This window comes from Carcharhinus amblyrhynchos, chromosome 19 (assembly GCF_965287045.1).
Source record: "Carcharhinus amblyrhynchos chromosome 19, sCarAmb.v2.hapA, whole genome shotgun sequence".
Lineage (NCBI taxonomy): Eukaryota > Metazoa > Chordata > Chondrichthyes > Carcharhiniformes > Carcharhinidae > Carcharhinus > Carcharhinus amblyrhynchos.
This window is the reverse complement of record NC_137342.1, coordinates 46,853,870-46,878,151: the sequence shown is the minus strand read 5'-3', so window position 1 is coordinate 46,878,151 and position 24,282 is coordinate 46,853,870. Positions and strand designations below refer to the sequence as shown.

The following is a 24,282-nucleotide window of genomic DNA, read 5'->3' as shown; positions in this document are numbered from 1 at the left end:
CTCCTGTCAGTAGCAGGCTGCATTTCCTCATTTGTATCTCATTTATCAGACCCACATGCCACCAGTGATACTTTTTCAGAAGACTAAGGAAATTTGGCATGTCAGCTGCGACTCACCAACTTTTACAGATGCACCATAGAAAGCATTCTTTCTGGTTGTTTCACAGCTTGGTATGGGCTCCTGCTCTGCCCAAGACCACAAGAAACTACAAAATGTCATGAATGTAGCTCAATCCATCACACAAACCAGCCTCCGATCCATCAACTCTGTCTACACTTCCCACTGCCTTGGAAAAGTAGCATGCATAAGTAAGGACCCCACGTACCCTGGACAATCTCTCTTCCACCTTCTTCCATCGGAAAAAAGATACAAAGGACTGGGGTTACGTACCAACCGACTCAAGAACAGCTTCTTCCCTGCTGCTGTCAGACTTTTGAATGGACCTACCTCGCATTAAGTTGATCTTTCTCTACACCCTAGATATGACTGTAACACTACATTCTGCACTCTGTCGTTTCTTTCTCTATGAATGGTATGCTTTGTATAGTGTGCAAGAAACAATACTTTTCACTGTATGTTAGTACATGTGACAATAATAAACCAAATCAATCAAATCAAGATACACTGTGAAAGCCTGTCTTCTTTTTTAATGGTGTAAATAGCTACCACTGCTATTGGCGGCCACACTATAAATCTGCATTACCTGCCTGATACTGGACTTTGTCGATATCAAAGAAAATCTCACCCTTATTCTCCTAAACTCTCAGCTAAATGTATGCCACTTCCTTACATTTCAAAACTGACTGTTACAACTAATATTTGATGGAACTTCATCTAAAATACTCCTCAATATTACTGCCTTATTTAAATTTGGGCTTCAATGTTTGAAACTTAGAAGCTCTTCTGTATTTAATTCAAATAATTCCAGAACAATTTCTGCACTAATTTAGCAAAATGAAATCAGCAAGATTATATTCTCATGATGTATACACATTAGTCAAAAAAAATTATAAGATTCATGCTTTATGTAATCAGAAACATATTTTTGGTATTATTTAACAGAAATCCAATTGTGTAAACCTTCCATGACCATTTGCCTGAAGCAGTGAAATTTTCCAAAGTGAAAGTTTATTGCATAATTATAGATGAGTGCACAACTTACATTTCTGAAGCAGTACTGAGAAAGTGCCTCTGCCCCGCACTGTTTCAGATAATCAGCCCAGTCAAAGTCTAAGCCAGGATAACCTGCAATAACATAAGACAAAACATAAACAATACATAGCACATTTCCCCTACTATCCTTCTCTTATGTTGCTTACTAATGCTAAGGTACACATGTCAGCAGTCTGATGCCTCACCATAACCTTTCTTGATGCATTGAGTAACACTGTGCAATTGCATAGAGCTGTACTTAATCCCCAAAGAAGCCCTCTGGGGTAGGGTTAAAAGGAGTAATTTCTCAAGTAATAACTAGTATAATTCTGAAAACTTTGGGCGGGACATTTAACTGGATGGGTTTGGGTTGAGTAATTGGAACAAATATATATTTACTAGCAAATATTAACCATACTAAAGAAGCTTTTTTCCAATTTACAGCAATCAACTTGGGAATGGAAAAAATGCACATCTGATGTTCAGCCAACATGTTCTACAATATTTCAGATAAAATGAGCTTTTAAGTCTTAAAAATCAGACCCAAATCAGCCTTCAACATGCCACGCTGGCAGAGAATCATAGAATGCTTACAGTACAGAGACAGAGGCCATTTAGTCCATCTGCACCAACAACAATCCTACCCAGGCTCTCGCCCCGTAACCCCACATATTTACCCCACTAACCTACGCACCCTGGGATACCAAGGGGCAATTTAGCATGCCCAGTGCACCCTAACCCACACATCTTTGGACTGTGGGAGCAAGCCAGAGCACCCAGAGGAAACCCACACAGACAAGGGGAGAATGTGCAAACTCCTCACAGACAGTGACCCAAGCCAGGAATCGAACCCGGTTCCCTGGCACGGTGAAGCAACAGTGCCAACCACTGTGCCACAGAGATCCTGATAGATAAGGGCAGGGTGAGAATGGATCGGAGATCTGGGTTGGGAAAATCAAAATCTGAGATCTCATGGGGGTGTTTGTGAGGGGAGAGCAGCAGCTAGGATGGTTCATTCTGGCAAGCACAATCAATCCAGGAGGTGTCCAGAATCTACGAAGCGTTCATCTGGATGTCACTGCCAGGTTGTAGAAGCTAGAGAAACCCAGCTGTCCATATATAAAGTTGGAAAGTTAAGTTATAATGAGGCTAGCACTCTACTTAGAGTACTAACCTTCCTCCTTCGACTGGGTTGTCAGTCACCCAGCTCCACAGTTGAAGCTGGAAGTTTAGCTCAAGAAGGGTAACCTAACATACAACCCAAAATTATACCAGTTATTAAGTTGTGCTCGAGAAATTACTTTAAAAAAAATTGCGATCAAATGCAAGGTATTAAGTAAAAAAAAACACACAGGTATTAACTATTCTTTTGTAAGCGTGGGAGAACTGCATGGACAGAATGGTCAAACCCACCATGTGAAATTTACACATTTCCCAATATACACAGAACAATCCCACATAATGAAAATGGAGTTATTGGCTATCTAGTCTTGTTTGTTGCAAATACACAAACCACGCATATTAAGTGTGTTTTGGAAACCGTACACATACTTCATACATTCAGTAAGGGATGATTTCTGACTCAGCAATTCTAGCGAGCAGGCTACTATCAGAAAGTCCACAAACTGTCCCTCTTCCCTGTAAACGATTGTTTAAAAAAAGAGAGATATGTCAAAATTTCCAGTACCTGTGCCTCAAGAACAAGGTGCTTGCAACGCTCGCAAAGTACGTTGCCTATGCTGTTGGGGAAAATATCAAGCTAAGCTCTGGTCAATCTACTCTCGCAGATAATCAGCACAGGGAGTGTCACTTGCTTATCACACTGAGTTCAGGGCAATGCATAAAACAGACAGTTTCCATGAAAATAAATCTGAACAACTTGTAGAGGGATAATAGTCCAGTTTAAGATTTTTTTTAAATGCAGGTCAAAAATTGAAATCAGCACATTATGTAAAGGATTGTATTACAACTGATTCAAGAAGGATATCAACCCATGAGTTTCTCAAACTACTACAGATGTTCTTCAGCTCTGCTTTCATTGTGGTGCTGTGCAACAGCCAGCATTGGTGTTATTGAAACTACAAAGTTTAAGTTGACGTGAAAAATTGTATTGAGTCGAATTATACTTTTTAAACTTAAAAAAGTGTTAAATAAAGAACGTTTTAATAAATACAAGGGGTCACAAGTTCAAGGTAAGGTGGTGGGGGGGCAAGGTTCAATGCAGGTATGCAGGGGATATATTTTACACAGAGGGTGGTGGGGGCCTGGAATGCACTACCAGGCAAGGTGGTTGAGGCAGACACGCTAGGATCATTTAAGACTTATCTCGACAGCCACATGAACAGACTGGGAATAGAGAGATTCAGATGGATGGTCTAGCTAGGAACACGTGATCAGTGCAGGCTTGGAGGGCCTGTTCCTGTGCTGTATTGTTCTTTGTTTTGTTTGTTTTAAAACAATGCTGCATTTTAATTTCTTTACACTTCAGAGAGATACAAACCCTTGGGTGGAGTCAAATGGACCCCATTTTTAAGGCACCACTGAACAGGAAGGATCCCTGGTGAATCAGCATGACAAAGGATGGAGTTTTCACTAGCGTCTGGCCTCAAGTCATCAATTGTGATCATAAAATACTGATCATTAAAAACCTGCAAGAATAAGGACACATTGTCATCTGCGATGCTTTATTTTGCTTTCACAAAATACGCTCAAAATTATTCCGTTTTCATCCTCACTAATATACACTTACTCATTTTCATTTCGGCCGCAATTCTCGGCCGTCGTACGCCGTGTCGCTGCTGCCAGCGAGAACTGGGAATTTGCCGTTCCAGTCGCAGCAGCGGGACTGGAGAATCCCAGCCACAGACAGGGTCAGGGGATTCTAGCCATAGTTTCAAGGACACTCAGTAAAATGTTGTACTTTTAATACAGGTGCAGATGTTAGCTTTTAAGTTATTTGTTAGTCACAAGTAGGCTTCCATTGACAGTGCAATGAAATTAGTTAAAGGGAACCTTACTACATACTTTACTATTTAAAATTGCTAATTAGAATGTTTCCTTTTAAAATTAAAATATAATCCCCAATGATTTATTCCAGAATTTAGATAACTGTTTTGGTAATGCTTTGTAACAACTGATCAAAATTTTCAAAAAAAGTTATAGACACTGATATTATGAGTGAATCTGAAAAAGTCATTGTAAAACAACAATGCAACATGTCAAATATTTTCATTCAAGAATGTTTAATCTTAGTAATTAAGGATAGCTTATTCTGCCTGATGACAGAGTCTTTGATGCTCACCTTAGTTACAGTGGCAGGACAGATGGAAAAGGGCTCTTTTGGATTTACTGCCTCTAACTTCATGCCAGCTGTGAAGCAGTGAGTTCTCAGGTCAGGTTGGTCCTGCGATGAAACAAAAAAAAACGTGATCACAAAACCCGAATCTTCTACAGCAGAGACAGTGCCCAATAACAAGGGCAAAATTGTTGGCCGGCTTAATCTGTGCACCAAAGAGAAAGGTCTATCCTGAATTCATCCTCTTCCCTCATTGGAACAAAGGCAGCGCCAACAGTTCGCCAACACAACTCTCAGCTGCATTTCTGCCAACCTTTGAGAGTCAATGGAGAAAAACTAATTGGAGCTCTGACTAATGGATGGCGTTTAATTTAGATAAATGCAAGGTGATTCATTTTGGGAGATTGAAACAGGGCATGACTTATTCAGTTAATTGTAGGGCACTGGGGAGAGTTACAGAACAAAAAGAGATCTAGCAGTATGGGTTCATAGCTCCTTGAAAAGGGGAGTCACAGGGGGACAGAGCAGTGAAGAAGGCATTCAGCATGCTTGGTTTCATTGGTCAGAACATTGAATACAGGAGTTGGGACGTCTTGTTGAAGTTGTACAAGACACTGGTAAGGCCACACTGTGTACAGTTCTGGTCACCCTGTTATAGAAAGGATATTGTTAAACTAGAAAGAGTGCAGAAAAGATTTACTAGGAGTTACTGGGGCTTGATGGTTCAAGTTATAAGGAGAGACTGGATAGGCTGAGACATTTTCCCTCGAGCGTAGGAGACTTAGGGGTGATCTTAGAGGTCTATAAAATAATGAGAGGCACAGATCAGCTAGACAGTCAATATCTTTTCCCAAAGGTAGGGGATGCTAAAACTAGTGGGTATAGGTTTAAGGGAGAGAGGAGAGATACAAAAGGATCCAGAGGAGCAATTTTTTCACACAGAGGGTGGTGAGTGTCTGGAACGAGCTGCCAGAGACAGTAGTAGAGGTGGGTACAATTTTGTCTTTTAAAAAGCATTTAGATAGTTACATGGATAAGATGTATTTAGAGGGATATGGGCCAAATGCAGGCAATTGGGACTAGTACAGTGGTTAAAAGAAAAGGGTGGCCTGGACAAGTTGGGCCAAAGGGCCCGTTTCCATTCTGTAAAGCTCTATGACTCTATAGTCTGCATGAATTCTTGGGAAATGGAACGCATCTCTAGTTTAATATTGCAAGAAAGTCTGTGGTCACCTCAAACAGATAACAAAGGAGAGAGAAAAAGAGAGAAAAAAAAGTTCTAGAAATAGATAAATTGTTAAGAATTTAGGAATTAATCAATTTGTCCTGGCACAGCTGCAGTTTACATAGGAAGAAAGGGCTGCTGAATTCACTTTGCTTCAGGTGACAGTGAAATATATAAAAATGCAAGTTATTGTTGTATCACTTACAATGCAGCAGAACACCCCAAAGTAGTGTTGTTGGACAAATTTTGACAAGCAAGACACTGAGAAGGTGTTCAGACAGATGACTAAAAGCTTGGTCAGAGCTTGGCCACAAATACTTTCAATGAAGCTACAAGCGCTTTCCAGTACTGCAGAATACCTCTTTACGCAACACTGAAGATTCCTAGATAAACGATAGCTATATTTTTGCGCTAACAGCCCAGCACTCCACTGCTGATGTTGCAAGTGCAATTAAATTTACTATGTTAGCCACACTGAAGGCTTTCTTTGGTTTTACTAAGCATTAAGCTAACTTAGGACATTAATGTCAGGTGTTCTTAATAGTTTCTTCCAATATGGAAAAGCCGGAAACTCCAGGTACTTCTTATGATAAGATATTGCACATGATGAGAATGCCTCAAGACTTGGCTAAGTATTAGGATTTTCAGCCTCAGCATAACTATCCAAGTTGAATACCAGGCAATCCAGGAAAATAAACAACCAACAAGCCATGAAATCCATATATAAAAAGAGGAAATCATTTTCATTCCAGCAGCACTGACAGGTTTAATACATCCTACAAGCATTGGCATTACTGGAACACTAATGGGCTGATCTGCAAAGTATTATTTTATAATTCCCACTATCCCTTACTGGCACAATTCAGATACGAGAACGCAGCTCTCCAGCACAAGGGAAACACAAGGCAATCCAAGACACTTTGCTCGACAATTGCTATCCGAAAATGGCATTGAACTCCTGTCCCAGCACAAAAACACATTTGACTCGCAGTGATGCTCATATTTAGAAATTCTTTTAAAAATGAGTGCATGATTAAATTTATTTTCATGCACAAAATTAACTTAAAGAAATCTTCGATTTTTGATTTGATTTGTTATTGTCACATGTATACAGTGAAAAGTATTATTTCTTGCACGCTGTTGTCACATGCGTGTATCTTTAAGAAAGGCTTTTTTTTTAAATCATGCGGCTTACAGCTTCAGTGATGTCATTGGGCATGGAGCTAAGCTGTGGCAGTCAAGTGTTAGGGCTTTCAGGTTTGTTTGTTGCAATCGGAGGGTGGGGGAGGAGGGTAGGGGTTTTTTTCCCTTTTGGAGTTTTAGTTCCATTTTTGGGAAGTAGATTAGCAGCAAGCTAAAAGCAGTGTCTTTCCCCCCTTTGGATGGTTCCACCTTAAAGGAGCTGTGTTTTGGGAAACAGATTCAACTCCAACCTCTGAGTTTCTTCGCAAGGGATTTTCAGCATTCCACCTAGGAGGCTAGATTCCCGTAGCGAGTAGGCATTAACCTGTATTGTGCTTATTTGGAGGGTTTTGTATATTGGATGTTGGCTTTGGCTGGAACACATTAGAGATTTGTTTTAAGAATTATACATTATCGTGGTTGTTGTGGTTCTTGTTTGTACTTGTTAAAAGTACGTGCTAATTGTCTCACTATACACGTCAACAATATTCTTAATTAAAGTTTGTTTTTGATAAAAGCTCCTCATGGGTCAGGTGAGTCACACCTGAGGTGAAACCTCCCATGCCCATCCTAGCTAAATACAACATATAAGGTCAGGTGTGCTTCGTAGAACACCTTGACTTGTAACACTAATCAGGCAAGGCATACCGTTCATAGATAAGGAAAGGAGCAAGTGCAGAATGTCGTGTTACAGTCATAGTCAAGGTGTAGAGAAAGATCAACTTAGTGTGAGCTAGGTCCATTCAAAAGTCTGACAGCAGCAGGGAAGAAGCTGTTCTTGAGTCGGTCGGTACGTAACCTCAGACTTTTGTATTTTTTTCTTGACAGAAGAAGGTGGAAGAGAGAATGTCCAGGGTGCATGGGGTCCTTAATTACGCTGGCTGCGTTTCCGAGAGGGCAGGAAATGTAGTCAGAGTCAATGGATGGGATTTGTCCATCCCAGTTAAATCAGTAAATCTATGTCAATCACTGACAAATAACTTAGATAAATCTTTCTCTTACATCTGCTCCTATTTATGCTTTAATTAGCATTAGGCCTGGATGATTGTAAGCAAATAAAAAACATAAGACATTTGATTTTTGCACAGCTTATCAATTGTAGCATTGTTCATGATGATTTAAGGTGAACACAGTGATTCAGACATAGAAATGGTGCTACGCCATGTAATGCCCAATGACTTGTACCTTCCTCCCAACAAGTTGATTTTTTGAACCAGAAGAGAAAATGCTGGAAAATCTCAGCAACTCTGGTAGCATCTGTAAGGAGAGAAAAGAGCTGACATTTCGCGTCCAGATGACCCTCTGTCAAAGCTAAAAGGCATAGAAAGTGGGAGATATTTATATTCTTTTTATACTGGCCATTCATACCTTCTATTCTCTCTATGGACTGCCACTAGCAGTCTTTCCCCTTGATTCTGTGGCTATAGTAAAAAGTCTCACAACACCAGGTTAAAGTCCAACAGGTTTATTTTGTAGAGCACGAGCTTTCGGAGCACTGCTCCTTCACCAGGTGGATTCAAAATAAATCCACCAAATAACTCTGTTGGACTTTAACCTGGTGTTGTGAGACTTCTTACTGCGCCCACCCCAGTTCAATGCCAGCATCTCCACATCGGTGGCTATGACTCATCTTTCATTCCCTCACCCCATAGTACAAAATATCTCCCACTTCCTATGCCTTTTAGCTTTGACAAAGAGTCAACTGGACTTGAAACGTCAGCTCACAACTGGAACTGGACTTCATAATAAGTCTCAAAATTGCTAGACTTTGGTTCTTCCGAATGATGTTTTTTTAATTAAACGTGTAAGTTGGAGTAAGTTTTGTTGAGGTTTCAAAAACCTGATTTCCTCTTTTTGGACAGTCTACAAGGTAGTGGTATGGGGAATCACATTGGAAACAGCGATTCACAATCCCTCTAGCATTCCTTCCATCTAAATGTCTTTTTTTCCCCCATTTTCAAATCAGTTAAAACCATTCTCTGCTACCAATGTTTCTTCAGAAGGAACTCTTCAAAATGCAGCTGATAAAGATACAACAAAACTTATAAATCAAAGAAAGGGTTTAAGAAAGAAACATCATTACTCTCCACTTGGAGCCTTGCCCTGGGCCATTCCAAAATGCTACACAGTTCCTTATTTATAGTGAATCAGCTGGTCAGCTGACTACTACAACGCACTGTGATTGGTTCTATGTTTTACTGGGTCAGCTGACCCTTTCATCCTGTTCCCATTGGTCACATTACAACCAATACAAAGTTGTCACTGGTTATATTCTAATGAAGATAGTAGGAAGTGCGTGGCAGTTCGAAGTTAAGTATGTGGAGGGTTAGTTGCAGTGAAAGTTGCTTCATTTTGAAGCAGAACTGGGAGACTTTGGGCTGTGGAGAAGTCCCCTATGGTGTGATAGGGGAAGGGATGCGATTCATGGCTTGATGCAAAGTATCGTTCTTGAGAATATAATAGAGGTACAATTTAGCAACTGCTAAAATCTGTGAACACTTGTGACTTATGAACATCATAAGAGCTCGCAACTCTTGAATGGTGTTGTTTGGAATCAGGGAATGAAAAGGAAAATCCAGGAAATGCAGCATCTAGAAGCTGGATAAAAGAGTCTGTAACAGAAAGCTAGAAACAAGGGTCCAAAACATGGAAACTTTGAGAAAAAGTAGTCTTAAAGAATTGAAGAGAAACATGGCTTTAAGAGCCAAGAAGATCCAGCAACGGGGTTCAAAGGTTCAGTGGCATTTGAAGGATAGGAAGAATCAAAGTCTAGCAAATTTTGAGACTGATTCTGGGGTCTAGCTCCAATAAGGAGCAGCCAGGATTTGGAATCCATGCCATGTGGGTCCAAGGTCTGGCACCATCTGGTGGTGGTGGTGGTTGCGGCGGTGGTGGGGGCACGGGCACACTGGTTAGCACTGCTGCCTCACAGTGTCAGAGTGTGGGGCTCTGTTCAATTTCCAGCTTGGGTCACTGTCTGTGCGCAGTCTGCATGTCCTCCCTGTGTCTGCGGGGATTTCCTTTGGGTGTTCTGGTTTAAGACTTACCTGGATAGTCACATGAGCAGACTGGGAATGGAGGGATACAAACGAATGGTCTAGTTGGACCAATGAGCGGCACAGGCTTGGAGGGCCGAAGGGCCTGTTTCCTGTGCTGGACTGTTCTCTGTTCCACCCACAGTCCAAAGATGTGCTGGTTAGGTGCGCTGGCCATGCTAAATTTTCCCTCAGTGTACCCGAACAGGCTCTGGGGTGAAGACTAGGGGATTTTCACAATAACTTCATTACAGCGTTGATATAAGCTGACTTGTGACACCAACGAATAAACTTTAAACTTTGTCAGTGTCAAGCAACTGCGTTAGTAGGTTATGTTCCTGGCTTGAAGACAGCTAAAGGCATGAAATGTACTGACCATGCACTTACTTTAGAATTAACACAGCTGGAATTGATTGAAATATTTAGAACTGAATAGTAAGGATAATAAGTACATGTCTAACTGAACAGATCAAAATTCAATTAGATTATGTTCTTTACAAACTTCCAGAAATAAACCCCTCAGGGGATTCATGGCAAAACACATCTTTCACAATTATATGATTAGACAAACAAGCAGCTTTTCTGATTGACTTATGAGCTTTGATTTGCCATGAACTTAATGCAGAAAATATAATAAAGAAGTGTTACAGTAAGGTGTGTGCCCTCTCTAATCTTCAGTCTGTTTGTTTATGCAAAGGCTTTCAATTGTACAGTAGACCCAAATGCACATAAATACCAGAAGCAAATGTTATTTTCTTCATTTGAAAGCGATTTATAATCTCACCGTATTTGTAGCTCTGTACTGCATTTAATTCAATCATTTACCTCATTATCTGGCATCAGATACTGAGCGTTGCTCACACTATTCCTCTAATTTATAACCATGGAAATTATGTGCACACTCTCATTTGAACACAATGTACTTGTCTAGCCAATAAATATTGAAATAATGGAAAGAAGAATTTAATATGGATATACTGAGCACTTGTATAAGATGAAAATCAACATTCAAGGCACCATTACTATTACCGATAAATTTACACATGACACCACCTTTACTAATCAGTTTCCTCACATGCAAACTCTGAAATATCAGTTGATTAGCTGCAAGAGAAGTTATTGCATTAACATGAGCTGGCTACGTGAAGCTGTTGCCATTGAAAGTTCTTTAAAATTGATCTTGCCAGCAGAAGCTTGTTGCTTTAAAGTTTTTTTTTAAAGTTTATTTATTAGTGTCACAAGTAAGCTTATATTAACACTGCAATGAAGTTACTGTGAAAATCCCCTAGTTGCCACACTCTGGCACCTGTTCGGGTGAATTTAGCATGGCCAACGCATCTAACCAGCTCGTCTTTCAGACAGTGGAAGGAAAGCCACGCAGACACAAGAGGGAGATGCAGACTCCACACAGACAGTGATCCAAACTGGGATTTGAATCTGGGTCTCTGGCGCTGAGAGGCAGCAGTGCTAACAACCGTGCCGCCCCACACGTCCCAGTTGGTCTGGGATTTGGAATTTTACGTGAATAGGCCAAATGCTGTAGTTTTCGTCCGAGCCAAGAACTTTTATTGTAAAACATTACATAGATTTAACTTAAATACTAATACTTTCCACCCCTGCCGTAGACTCCCTTCACTCTGTTGGTTCAGCCCTTTAGCAATGGTTAGTTTTGATGCAGACAACAGGACCACCTGCCCAAGATTTGTTATCTTCATTCAGTCCAAGAATCATAATGCATATAACCTGTGTACAGTTACCAAATTCAAACAAAATAGCAACTAGTGACACATTAGAGTTTTAATGTTACAGTACAAATATGGTTTGGGCACTAGCATTAAAAATATATGTTTCACGGTCTTAATTTAGAATCATAGAATCAATTAATTTAATTTCAACAAGGCCGTCAAACGCAAGTTCCAGATTGAATTAACTCCCGGGGGGCTTTTGTTAGCAATAGATTTAGTTAAGCCCTTCACTTTTTTAATTTAAATATAACTAATATTATTACACTGGGTAGCACTGCTGCTTCACAGAGCCAGGAATCCGGGTTTGATTCCTGGCTTGGGTCACTGTCTGTATAGAGTTTGCACGTTCTCCCTGTGTCTGTGTGCGTTTCCTCCGGTTTCCCCCCACAGTCCGAAAAGGCGTGCTGGTTAGGTGCACTGGCCATGCTAAATTCTCCCTCGGTGTACCTGAACAGGTGCAGGAGTGTGGCAACTCGGAGATTTTCATAGTAACTTCACTGCAGAGTGTTAATGTAAGCCTACGTGTGACACTAATAAATTAAAAAAAATAAAATTACCAATCTGTTAGCCTGGTTTAGTGGTAACGCCCTCCGCTGAGTCAAAAAACTGTGGCCTCATGTCCCACTTGAGGGTCTCAGCACAAAAATCTAGGCTGCCACTCCTGTTCAGTGCTGTGGGAGCGCAAGGGGCTTTCAAATGAGATAATAAACAACTGATATCCAAGGTGAACATCCCATACTGCTTTGGAAAACAGCAGGGAAATTATTCTCAGTGCCCTAGCCAATATTTATGTCTCAAACAACACCTCAAAAAGAGATTACCTGGTCTTTATCACATTATGGGAGTTTGCTGTACATAAAATGGAAACCCCTTTCCTAGATTCCAACAGGGACTACGCTTCAAACATATAGCATTGGATGTAAAACACGTTCGAACGGCTGGTTTTAAAAGATGTTAGATGAATGCAACTTTTTCTTTTAACTAACAAATTATCAGGAACCTCGTCTATCGACACCAATATCAATCAACGATATACAAATATTTTAAATGAAAATGTAATCATTTGAGCCATCCTTAGGTCTTGAAAGTATCTCACATCTCTGGCAATTGCAGACTTGAGGTCGGGATTTTGGTGCTGCCATTGAATCAAGGGCAACCAAAAATGTACGGACAACTTCTCTGGGCTCCAAGAACATTCTGGCTGTAATATTAAAGGCTTGTACAATAAAACTGCTTTCATAGCCAAAGTTTCAATACTGTTATGACATTAGCACCTAACTGATATGATTAGCAAAATGTGTCCTGTTCACATTAAAAAAATGATTAATCTCATCTGATCACGCACCGCCCTCTGTGTTCTCAGCAGTGAAGTGATATAAAGAAACATTAATAATATCACCAAGCGACGTCTACTCGCGAACAACTTGCTTACTGCTGCTCAGTTCAGGGCAAAACGACAGTCCAAATCTCTTCACAGTTTCAATCTAGGCATGGATGCCAGGGGTAAAATCCAGGAGGATAAAATCCAGCAGTAGTGACTGCCCTCAACACCAAAACTGAATTAAAATTTACTTATTTGTCACAGGTTGGCTTACATTAACACTGCAATGTAGTTTACTGTGAAAACTGGTGTGGGCTCCTGCTCTGCCCAAGACGGCAAGAAACGACAAAAGGTTGTGAATGTAGCCCAATCCGTCACACAAACCGGCCTCCCAACCATTGACTCTGTCTACACTTCCCGCTGCCTCGGCAAAGCAGCCAGCATAATTAAGGACCCCGCACACCTTCCACCTCTTCCGTGGGGAAAAAGGTACAAAAGTCTGAGGTCACGTACTAACCGACTCAAGAACAACTTCTTCCCTGCTGCCGTCAGACTTTTGAATGGACTTACCTTGCATTTAGTTGATCTTTCTCTCCACCTTAGCTGTGACTAACACTACATTCTGCACTCTCTCGTTTCCTTCTCTATGAACGGTATGCTTTGTGTAAGAAACAATACCTTTCACTTTTAATACATGTGACAATAATAAATCAAATCAACCCTGCCCACACATACGAGAACAAAAAGCCTTGGTGAAACAGATTGAAATACACTAGAAAAAAAGCAAAATACTGTGGATGCTGGAATTTGATCTCTGACAAAAGATCTCCCAGACTCTTGGCTCTATTCTCTCTCCACAGATGCTGTCAGGCCTGCTGAGATTTTCCAGCATTTTCTAGATTAAAATACACTTCCTCTTTCAGCTAGTAATAAATATCAAACTGATCAACTATAGATTATATTATACAATCCACAAAATGAATTCAACTTTTTGCACGTTTGACTGCATGAAGATAAACAGCAAAGTAATGTTGATGCAGTGATGGAAGGAAAAATTGAATCTTGGAATATTATACACATGCAAAACCCATGCTGTGCCAATAAATAACTAAAAAAACTTTCAAGTCTGTAATGTCTCCAAAACGATGCAAGTTGAACTTTGGGTGCTTTTAATTCATTTGGAAAAGTAATTCTGTAACATTTTTCTAAATCGACTGCACCTCATTAGGCATTCAAACTCCTCCTGTACATGATAAATAATAGAATGAAAGCACTCATAATGAAAGAACATTCAAAACTTAAATGCACGTTTCACCATCGATCCAAATGATGCGCTTCCCAAGACTGAAACTGCCCTTCACAACTCAAAAACAGTTAATTACACAAGTACAGTGGTTAACACTGCTGCCTCACAATGCCATGAGATAGTAAAGTTTATTTATTAGTCACAAGTAAGGCTTACACTAACACTGTAATGAAGTGACTGAGAAATTCCTCTAATCGCCACACTCCAGTGTGTCTTTCAGATTGTGGGGGGAAACCGGAGCACCCGGAGGAAACCCACGCAGACACGGGGAGAACGTGCAAACTTCACACGGACAGTGACCCAAGCAGGGAATCAAGCCCAGGTCCCTGACACTGAGAGGCAGCGGTCTTACCGTGCCGCCCACAGATGCGAGCTGATTTAGAAAAATGTTACAGAATGACTTTTCCAAATGAACTAAAAGCACCCAAAGTTTAACTTTTGATTTCGTTTGATTTATTATTCTCACATGTATTAACATATAGCGAAAAGTATTGTTTCTTGCGCGCTAAACAGACAAAATGTACCATTCATAGAGAAGGAAAGGAGAGAATGCAGAATGTAGTGTTACAGTCATTGCCAGGGTATAGAGAAAGATCATCTTAATGCAAGGTAGGTCCATTCAGAAGTCTGACAGCAGCAGGGAAGATGATGTCCTCAAGTCGGTTGGTACGTGACCTCAGACTTTTGTATCTTTTTCCCAAAGGAAGAAGATGGAAGAGAGAATGTTCGGGGTGCGCAAGGTCCTTAATTATGCTGGCTGCTTTTCCGAGGCAGCAGGAAGTGTAAGCAGAGTCAATGGATGGGAGGCTGGTTTGCATGATGGGTTGGGCTATGTTCACAACCTTCTGTAGTTCCTTGCATCATTTTGGAGACATTACAAACTTGAAAGTTTTTGTTTTAGTTATTTATTGGCACGGGTTTTGCATGTCTACAAATTCTGGGTTCGATTCCTGGCTCGGGTCACAGTCTGCGTGGAGTTTGCACATTCTCCCTGTGCCTGCGTGGGTTTTCTCGGACTGCTCTGGTTTCCTCCCACAATCCAAAGATGTGTGGGTGAAGTGGATTGGCCGTGCTAATTTACCCCTTAGTGGCAGCAGAGATTAACTAGGATAAATGCGGGTTGTGGCGATAGGGCCTGGGTGGAATTGTGGTTGGCGCAGAATCAATGGGCTGAATGGCCTCTTCTGCACAGTAGGATTCTATGATTACCTACGTTATTTTCCAAAATGTTAACACGTTAAGGTTATTTTTTTAAAAAATACTTTGGCTTGCCTTAACAAACTTTAGTGGCAATGAAAAGACACACAGAAAAACAATGCTATTGCTTATCCAGTATCTACAAGTTCCTAGTTCTCAAGATCACAATCAATATAACAAGAAATGAGCTACTCTGAAGGATAGGAAAAGGCTTTTAAGTGATTGTATCTCAAAACTGACATGTTTTGAAGAGTTATAATTGCCTCATTCAAACCACTGATTTCCATTTATTTTTGATGTATTAATTAATCTTTTGCCTACTAGATTATGACAATTGATGTTCTTGCAAATCCTTCGTTGTGGGCAAAGCCTTTTACAATATCAGCTCTTTCAATCATGACTTACATAACCATGTAAAACCTTACTCCAATAAAGACCAGCGATTGAAAGAGAAGGAGGTAACGGGAGACATTGTGCAGGGGAAGAGAGCAAGTTGGTCAATAAGCCAAAGGTTATCCAATTGAAATGCACAAATTTCTGAAGGGAATTCTATATAGGGAGTGTTCTTATAGGGAGGCACGGCTAGACAAGCTGAGCGGGAACCTGCAAAATGTTCCAATTCACTTGAGGTAAGAGATTGCCAAAGATCAGGAACAAAGCCACACTTAATAATGGACCCATCTCTCCAGAGTGGATTATTCAAACACTCCAAAATCAACCACAATTAAACTGGAAACAGGCACACGTGTGGCAAGTTCAGGTCAGCTTTCGCCAACCTCATGATCTATCCCCATCTCTCCACCCACCCATTAGTTTTACATTGATATCTTCATAATTGGGAGGTAGTGGAAGCGGATATGGTAGTGACTTTCAAGGGGCGTTTCGATAAATACATGAATAGGATGAGAATAGAGGGATATTGCCCCCAGATCAGATGGGCAGTATGGTTGGTGCAGGCTTGGAGGGCCGAAAGGCCTGTTCTTGTGCTGTAATTGTCTTTGTTCTTTATACTACTAGGATGCTACCGGGACCTGATGGTTTGAGTTATAAGGAGAGGCTGGATAGACTGGGGCTTTTTCCCTGGAGCATAGGAGACTTGGGAGTGATGTGGTCATAAAATAATGAGAGGCACAGATCAGTTAGACAGTCAATATCTTTTCCCAAGGTAGGGAAATCCACACAAAAGGGTCCAGCAGGGCAATTTTTTCCACAGAAAGGGTGGCGAGTGTCCGGAACAAGCTGCCAGAGGTAGTAGTAGAGGCAGGTACAACTTTGTCCTTTTAACAGTCACATGGGTACAGAAGGATATGGGCCCAACTTGGGCAACTGGGACTAGCTTTGCGGTTACAAAAAAAAAAGACGGCAAGGACAAGTTGGTCTGGAGGGCCTGTTTCCATGCTGTAAATCGCTACGACTCTTTGGCTGGAATTTTACCGGCACGACTGCCAGAGACTCGAAAGATCAGGCCAATGGAAAACGCCATTGTGCGAGCCTCGTAGTGCTGGTAACATCAAGGCCTCTGATTCTTAAGACATAAATTTATTTTAAAATTTATTTTTCTGCTGTCAAATTTTGACATCTTACACAGTACTTTAGAAACGGTCTTCAAATGATAAATATACGTTGGATCAAATACATATGATTTCAAGTGTCACAATTCACATTTGGCTGATGGTGCCTTTAACTGAACCCCAGAAAGTTTTGCTTGTCCATTCGCAACAAATCAATTTTGATAGTGGTTATCAGTTGGAACAACTGCTTCTTAAATATGGTGTGCATATATGCTCTGTCTGAGGCCAGAACTCTCCATTCACCTGACGAAGGGACTAACCCCGAAAGCTTGTGAGTTTACTATCAAATAAATCGGTTGGACTTAAACCTGGTGTTGTCAGACTTTTTACTCTTAAATATGGTTCATTCCTATGATTTGTAATTCTTGAATTTGAAAATCTGTCACATTGACCCTTGCAAAAAAAACCCCTGCTCTCAAATTCCAACGCACACCCAGACAGTGCATGCACAGCATCCTCCAGCCAGTTACACTTAGAATAATAGCTACTCTAACCTGTTTTAACAAAGAAAACATGAAACATCTGTTGCAGCATCCCAAGTGACTGTTCAGAGTGGACATGAGGGTAGGACCACGTGTGCCTGACTTCATTCATACGGCAAGGAGGAAAGTACAAGCAGTACTTATTGTCTTTCTTTGCTTTTCTTTCTTCCCCCAACTCTTCCCCCTATTTTATACTCCCCTTCTCCCCTTTTTCTCAATTTCACCACAGTCCCACTCATCTCCACCCTCCCCCCATATTTTCATCTGTTGCAGCTTACCCTCTGATTTTACCTTCTCTGCCGTTTGGCCATTCACACCTTCTGCATGGGCTGCCATTAGCAGCCTTTCCCCTTGGTTTTGTGGCTATGACTCATCTTTTATTCTCTCACCCGACAATATACATACAATCCCCCCCCCCCCAGCTTTCTAAGCCTGTTAGCTTTGACAAAGGATCATGTGGACTCGAAACGTCAGCACTTTTCTCTCCTTACAGATGCTGCCAGATCTGCTGAGATTTTCCAGCATTTTCTCTTTTGCTTTCAAAGTACAAGCAGGGCTTGAAAGGAATTTGTGATGCCCCTCATGCATTTTACTGCAAGTAATGATTATGAAAGCTTGATCCCAAAACTTCCTCCACTCTCCTCTTATTTAGTGGCTTCAGTAACGCTCATTGCTTTTTCTATGAAGTTTGCTAGGGATTTGATTTAATATTGTCAGATGTATTAGTACACAGTGAAAAGTATTGGTTCTTGCGTGCTATACAGACAAGGCATTCATAGAGCAGCAAAGAAGGTGCAGAATGTAGTGTTACAGTTAAAGCTAGGGTGTAGAGATAGATCGACTTAGTGCAAGGTAGGTTCATTTGAAAGTCTGATGGCAGCAGGAAAGCAGCACTATTCAGGGAAGAATTTCCTTGGAGTTGAAAGTGCTGGAATCAAATATTGCTGGCTCCTGGAAGAGTGTTTCATGTTGAGAGCAGAATGTCCTAGCTGAGTGAAATTTGGCAATTGCTTGTAATGAAAATCTGCTGAATATCCTTTTCTGAGATGGAACATCGCAGCAAGAAAGATTAACAGCGTCAGTGAAACGATGCAGCCTTGTTGACCCCACTTTTCTGTGATGAAGTGATGAATTATTTCTCTGAGTTAAATTTCATCTGCCGCTACTCCACTCAGTCCATCAGCCATGGCAATGTTCTTTTGAAGTTCTACACTATCCGCCTCATCATTTAAAAAGCTTCCAACCTTCATAGCATCCACAAATTTTGCCCTGTACACCTAAGGTGTTGGTTATTAATATACATCAGGAACAGCAGAGATACTAACACAGATCTTGTGCGGGTGACTTCACTACAAATCTTCCTCCAAACAATTTACCGCTCTGATCTGTCACTCAGCCAATTTCATATCTTTGTTGTTCTTGTCTCTTTTACTCCAGGCACTTTTAAATAAGGATGCAAACATTTGGAATTCTCTGGTCCTCTGGCACCATCTCAGAGATGTGGATGTGCCGGCGTTGGACTGGGGTAAACACAGTAAAAAGTCTGACAACACCAGGTTTTAGTCCAACCGATTTATTTGATAGTAAACGCACAAGCTTTCGAGGTTTCCCTCTTCGTCAGGTGAGTGGAGAGTTCTGGCCTCAGACAGAGCATATAAAGCACAGACAGTTTAGAGATTACTGATTAGAATGCGAATCTTTACACCTAACCTGCTGTTCAAGTCCTAAAGTGGCTGACAATGTGTGTGGAAGGAGCACTGATCACAGGTTTCACGACACACGACAGCGCAGAGTCACTGAGCAGAGACCGATAGCCAAGTTCCACACACACGCTATCGGTCTCTGCTCAGCGACTCTGCGCTGTCGTGTGTCGTGAAACCTGTGATCAGTGCTCCTTCCACACACGTTGTCAGCCACTTTAGGACTTGAACAGCATGTTAGGTGTAAAGATTCGCATTCTAATCAGTAATCTCTAAACTGTCTGTGCTTTATATGCTCTGTCCGAGGCCAGAACTCTCCATTCACCTGACGAAGAGGGAAACCTCGAAAGCTTGTGCGTTTACTATCAAATAAATCGGTTGGACTAAAACCTGGTGTTGTCAGACTTTTTACCATTTCAGAGTCCAAGGTAGATTGGGAAGTTATTGCCAACACCTCTGCAATTTCCACTCTCGCGCTCTCCAGTGTCCTTAGATGCAACACCAGTCAAATACACAAATATATACACTCTCAGGCCCCTTTGTTTATCTGATTCCACAGCACTGTACTTTTGTTCAGGCTTAAAGATGGAAGGAAAAATGATGACTATGTGAATTTTCTTACCTATTTGATATACAGCTAAACCCAAAAGTTGTTGCTCAGGGCTTACAGCTACAATTTTTCCCTTTTTCTTTGCAGTTATTAAACAGTTGAGCATATCTTCTCATACTCAAATTAGCATTGCTTGCACGTGACTATATTTTCACCAAACTCATGCAGAGATTCAAAAGTCTGTCAGTTATTACAAGTTATTTGCTTCTCACCCTCTTATAATGGAAAAGCAGCAATAAAAAAACACGACAGAGAAGAACTGAATAGTTCAATTTCCCCACAGTTGATCTGTAATTTAAGCTATAATTGAGCATGCATCAAAAAAAAATGGAGTTGGATTTTGCAATTGACTGTCTCACAAAATATAGCAGATCTGGATTTGCTGATAGGATAAAAAATGATTAGGTATAACTGTAATGACTTCAATCAGGCCATTGAGATTGGCCAATCATGAAGTCTTTTCCTATTGGAGTAGGAACTCCCTGATTAAGGAGTCAATTGATGGGCCAATCAGGGACTCTTTTCCCGGGACTGTATTTAACTGGGACTGTCGGTTCCTCTGGCACTCCCAAAAGGTAGATGCTAACTGTTAGTACTTGGTATACTGCTGTTGGAATTGTAAATAGGGATTCCGGTGAAAGCACTTCTGCCTCCAAAGACTTATTACAATAACGCTCTTAATTTGGGATTTTGGTTTCAACTTCATTCATCAAGGGCCTTAAAAAGCCTAAAAACAACATAATTTTCTGACAATAAGAACATAAGAAATAGGAGCAGGAGTAGGCCATCTAGCCCCTCGAGCCTGCCCCGCCATTCAATAAGATCATGGCTGATCTGAAGTGGATCAGTTCCACTTCCCCACTTTCTCCCCATAACCCTTAATTCCCTCGTCTGTCAAAAACCTATCTACCCGTGACTTAAATATATTTAGCGAGGTAGCCTCCACCACTTCAACGGGCAGAGAATTCCAGAGATTCACCACCCTTTGAGTGAAGAAGTTCCTCTTCAACTCCATTCTAAACTGCTTCCCCACAACTCCCCACCCCCCCCCCACCCCCCACTTATCTTGAGGCTGTGCCCTCTAGTCCTGCTGTCCTTTCTGAGCGGGAAGAACCTCTCCACCTCTACCCTATCCATCCCCTTCATTATCTTATACGTCTCTATAAGATCCCCCCTCGTCCTTCTAAACTCCAACAAGTACAGACCCAGTCTATTTAGTCTCTCTTCATAGTCCAACCCCCTCATCTCCGGTATCAGCCTAGTGAATCTCCTCTGCACTCCCTCCAAGGCCAAAATATCCATGCGCAAGAGCAGCGACCAAAACTGCACACAGTACTCCAGCTGTGGCCTCACCAGTGCCTTGTACAGTTGCAGCAAGACCTCCCTGCTTTTATATTCTATGCCCCTCGCTATATAAGGGCCAGCATCCCATTTGCCTTCTTGATCACCTGCTGCACCTGTAGACTGGGTTTTTGCGACTCATGCACAAGGACCCCCAGGTCCCTCTGCACCGTAGCATGCTGCAGCTTTTCGCCTTTTAAATAGTGATCCCTCCTACTATTATTTCTGCCAAAGTGGGTAACCTCACACTTGCTAACATTGTACTCCATCTGCCAGGTCCTTGCCCACTCGCTCAGCCTATCCAATAACTGTTTCAAACAATAACTGTTTCAATCAGTGACCCGAATATACTTCATCTGAACTTGCACAGAATTTTTCATTAAACAATTCTCTACTTCTCGTCAAAGGTTAGAGTACAAAGAAATATGTCAATTTAGTATTTTTTCATTGTTTTTAATTTTAAAATGTTTAGGCATTGATCGCTTTCTCACAAAGTATGTGTGATTTCTGAAGTGGTAAGACAACCTGAGCCCTTAGAATGGAGATTAATAGCACTTCTGCATAAAACACTCATTTTTAGCAAGATAACAATGTTAACACAAGTAGCAACTGTGAATAGCTTTAAATCATTAACTAAACATAATTAGAATAGAGCTGGGATGACTATAAAAAAGATTCATAAAGCGTTTATATCAAAATATTCAAAGGCAGCACAATGTATGTGGGTTACTGCAAATCGATAAATAAAATAGTATTCATCTTTGCAGCTCACTTCTGCAGCAATCATTTGTCAACAATGGATTTCCAGCATCAGTGTTAACATTTCTTCCATCGTCCCACATGCAATTACAGCAAGAACAAAATGAAACCAAAACTGGCAGCGTGCCAGCAGGGCAGATTAGCAAGCTGAATAGATTCTCTGCAAAGGCCTCTTGCTATTACTCATTCCTAGAAATGCAAGGCAATAAAATCCATTCAGAACACAAACCGCTGCAATGGAATTCTTGCTCTCACTGCATATACAGCTCTTAACTGTACACTTTCGGAAGAGATGCAAGTCTTTCTCGCACATTCTATAAACTTAGTCATTCAATTTCTTGGAAACTTTTCCATCACGTGGTTGGCAACGTGTACTCACTGTTATCAAAAATATGGTATAACAGAGAAGCCTGTACAGATATAAGATAGCAGCACAAGGGCACTACGGAACAGGGGGACTGCTGAGTTTGTTCATTACGCTTTTCATTAATAGTCTCAGACTATTCTAGATATAACCTAATTAATAAAATAAACTTATACAACTGATCAAAACAACGTTTTTAAAAATAGGAACACAGGATTTTGCTGCTAATGAATCAATCTACACTCAGTTCACAGTGTCACCCGAATTCCTCCCCCACACAGCACACCCGTAATTGATTTGTGTAATTGCCTGTAACTCAATCCCAGCTGTCCATTATTGAACATCTTTTTCGGTGCTCCTTGTGCAATAATGTTTTTATGTTGTGACTTTTATCTACATCTAATCGAAGAATGCCCCAGCGGCTGATAAGCGCTCGTTCCCCTGGGTCCATAAGTACATAAAACACTTTTACGTTAGCATTTAAAGCATTTTTAAATTCCCAATAAATATTACTGCCCAATTAGCCATAGATGGGCAAGGGAACAAGATTTTTGAACCTATTTCACCAAAATAAATGTGTGTGAACGTCAAGGATCACGTATTCCTGTATTTGCATCAAAGAATATATGATGCAAAACCTGATTATTTTAGTAATTTGGTATATCAACATAATTAAATTAAATGATACTGTGGGATCTCTATTATCCATCCACTAAAAGTGGGGAAAACCTTCCTAGCTAAGGAAAATTAACAAGATAATCAGAAGATTATCCAAAGATGTGCGGCTTAGGTGGATTGGCCATGCTAAATTGCCCCTTAGTGTCAGTAGGACTAGTTAAGGTAAATATGAGGGGTTACAGACTCAATGGGCCGAATGGTCTCCTTCCGTACTGTAGGGATTCTATGAAGTTCCCATGTTTTGACTGTCTGCAAATTAGGGTTGCAATACTCACACCACAGGAACTGAGATAAGTGTAACACAAGAAAAAAAAATACAAACAACATAAAGGGCTTGCGAAATGAGGCAATATTTTGAGGAAAGGCTTTACCCAGCAAATATTCTGGAGGGTAACAGAGCAGAGATAGTAAGCATGCCACCGTGGAGTACAGGAAAAACTCCAGAATAAGGAGCCATGAGAAGTTTCATTTAAAAATAAATAAATACATTTTTCTGTAACATTTACAATTAATATATTCTTTGCAGTAGAAGTCTTAAAATATCTTCCAAGTGGGGTTGGTTTCCTGATTTGTGGTTATCTTTATTCCATGTTGAAGTGTGAACATTGAAACTATGAAATTGAAATTCATTGTACAGTCCTAGTTGGCATGATAAGCCAATTAATATTCCATTTCCTGTCAATTAAAGTTACGATCCATTAACTGGAACAGTCCAAAACAGTCTCTTTACTTATGCATTTCCCTATTAGTAAAGTGAATTATGAATGTTCTCCAAGTTAACCTCAACCATGCATAAGGCAAATAAACTGAAAAACCAAGGAGGTGGTGGTCTAGTGGTATTACTGCTAGACTATTAATCTAGAAACTCAACTAATGTTCTGGGGGCACAGGTTCGAATCCCACCACAGCAGCTGCTGGAATTTGAATTCAATTAAAAAAATCTGGAATTAAGAATGTATTGATGACCACTCAGGATGTACATTGAAGAAAGTAGCCAGAAAGAAATTAAAATGATATGGTCATCTGTTGCAGAGAAATACAGAAAATGTGTTGAGGCAAGTGATGGAGATGTGCCAGCCGGCAAGAAGAGAAAGGCTAAGACTCGCTGGAAAGATGCGGTGTTGGGAGAGTTAAAACACAGTGGGCTTGGAAGATCAGGTGACTGACAGAGGAGATGGTTAAAGTTTATTTATTAGTCACAAGTAGGCTTACATTAACACCACAATGAAGTTACTGTGAAATTCCCGTAGTCGCCACACTCCAGAGCCTACTTAGGTACACGGAGGAAGAATTTAGCATGGCCAATGCACCTAACTAGC

At 40.8% G+C, this 24,282-nt stretch overlaps 1 protein-coding gene across 4 annotated transcripts in view; it reads right to left on the bottom strand.

Moving 5' to 3' along the window:
* The window catches only part of sfmbt2 (Scm like with four mbt domains 2), a 192,442-nt gene that overhangs the window by 76,870 nt on the left and 91,290 nt on the right, over positions 1–24,282 (bottom strand). For all 4 annotated transcript variants that reach the window (XM_080207712.1, XM_080207714.1, XM_080207715.1 and 1 more), the window contains exons 8-10: positions 4,454–4,555; positions 3,653–3,800; positions 1,163–1,245 (exon numbers count right to left, since the gene is read on the bottom strand). In XM_080207712.1, the coding sequence (XP_080063838.1) occupies positions 1,163–1,245; positions 3,653–3,800; positions 4,454–4,555 (333 nt within the window). The remainder of the gene's footprint in view (positions 1–1,162; positions 1,246–3,652; positions 3,801–4,453; positions 4,556–24,282) is intronic.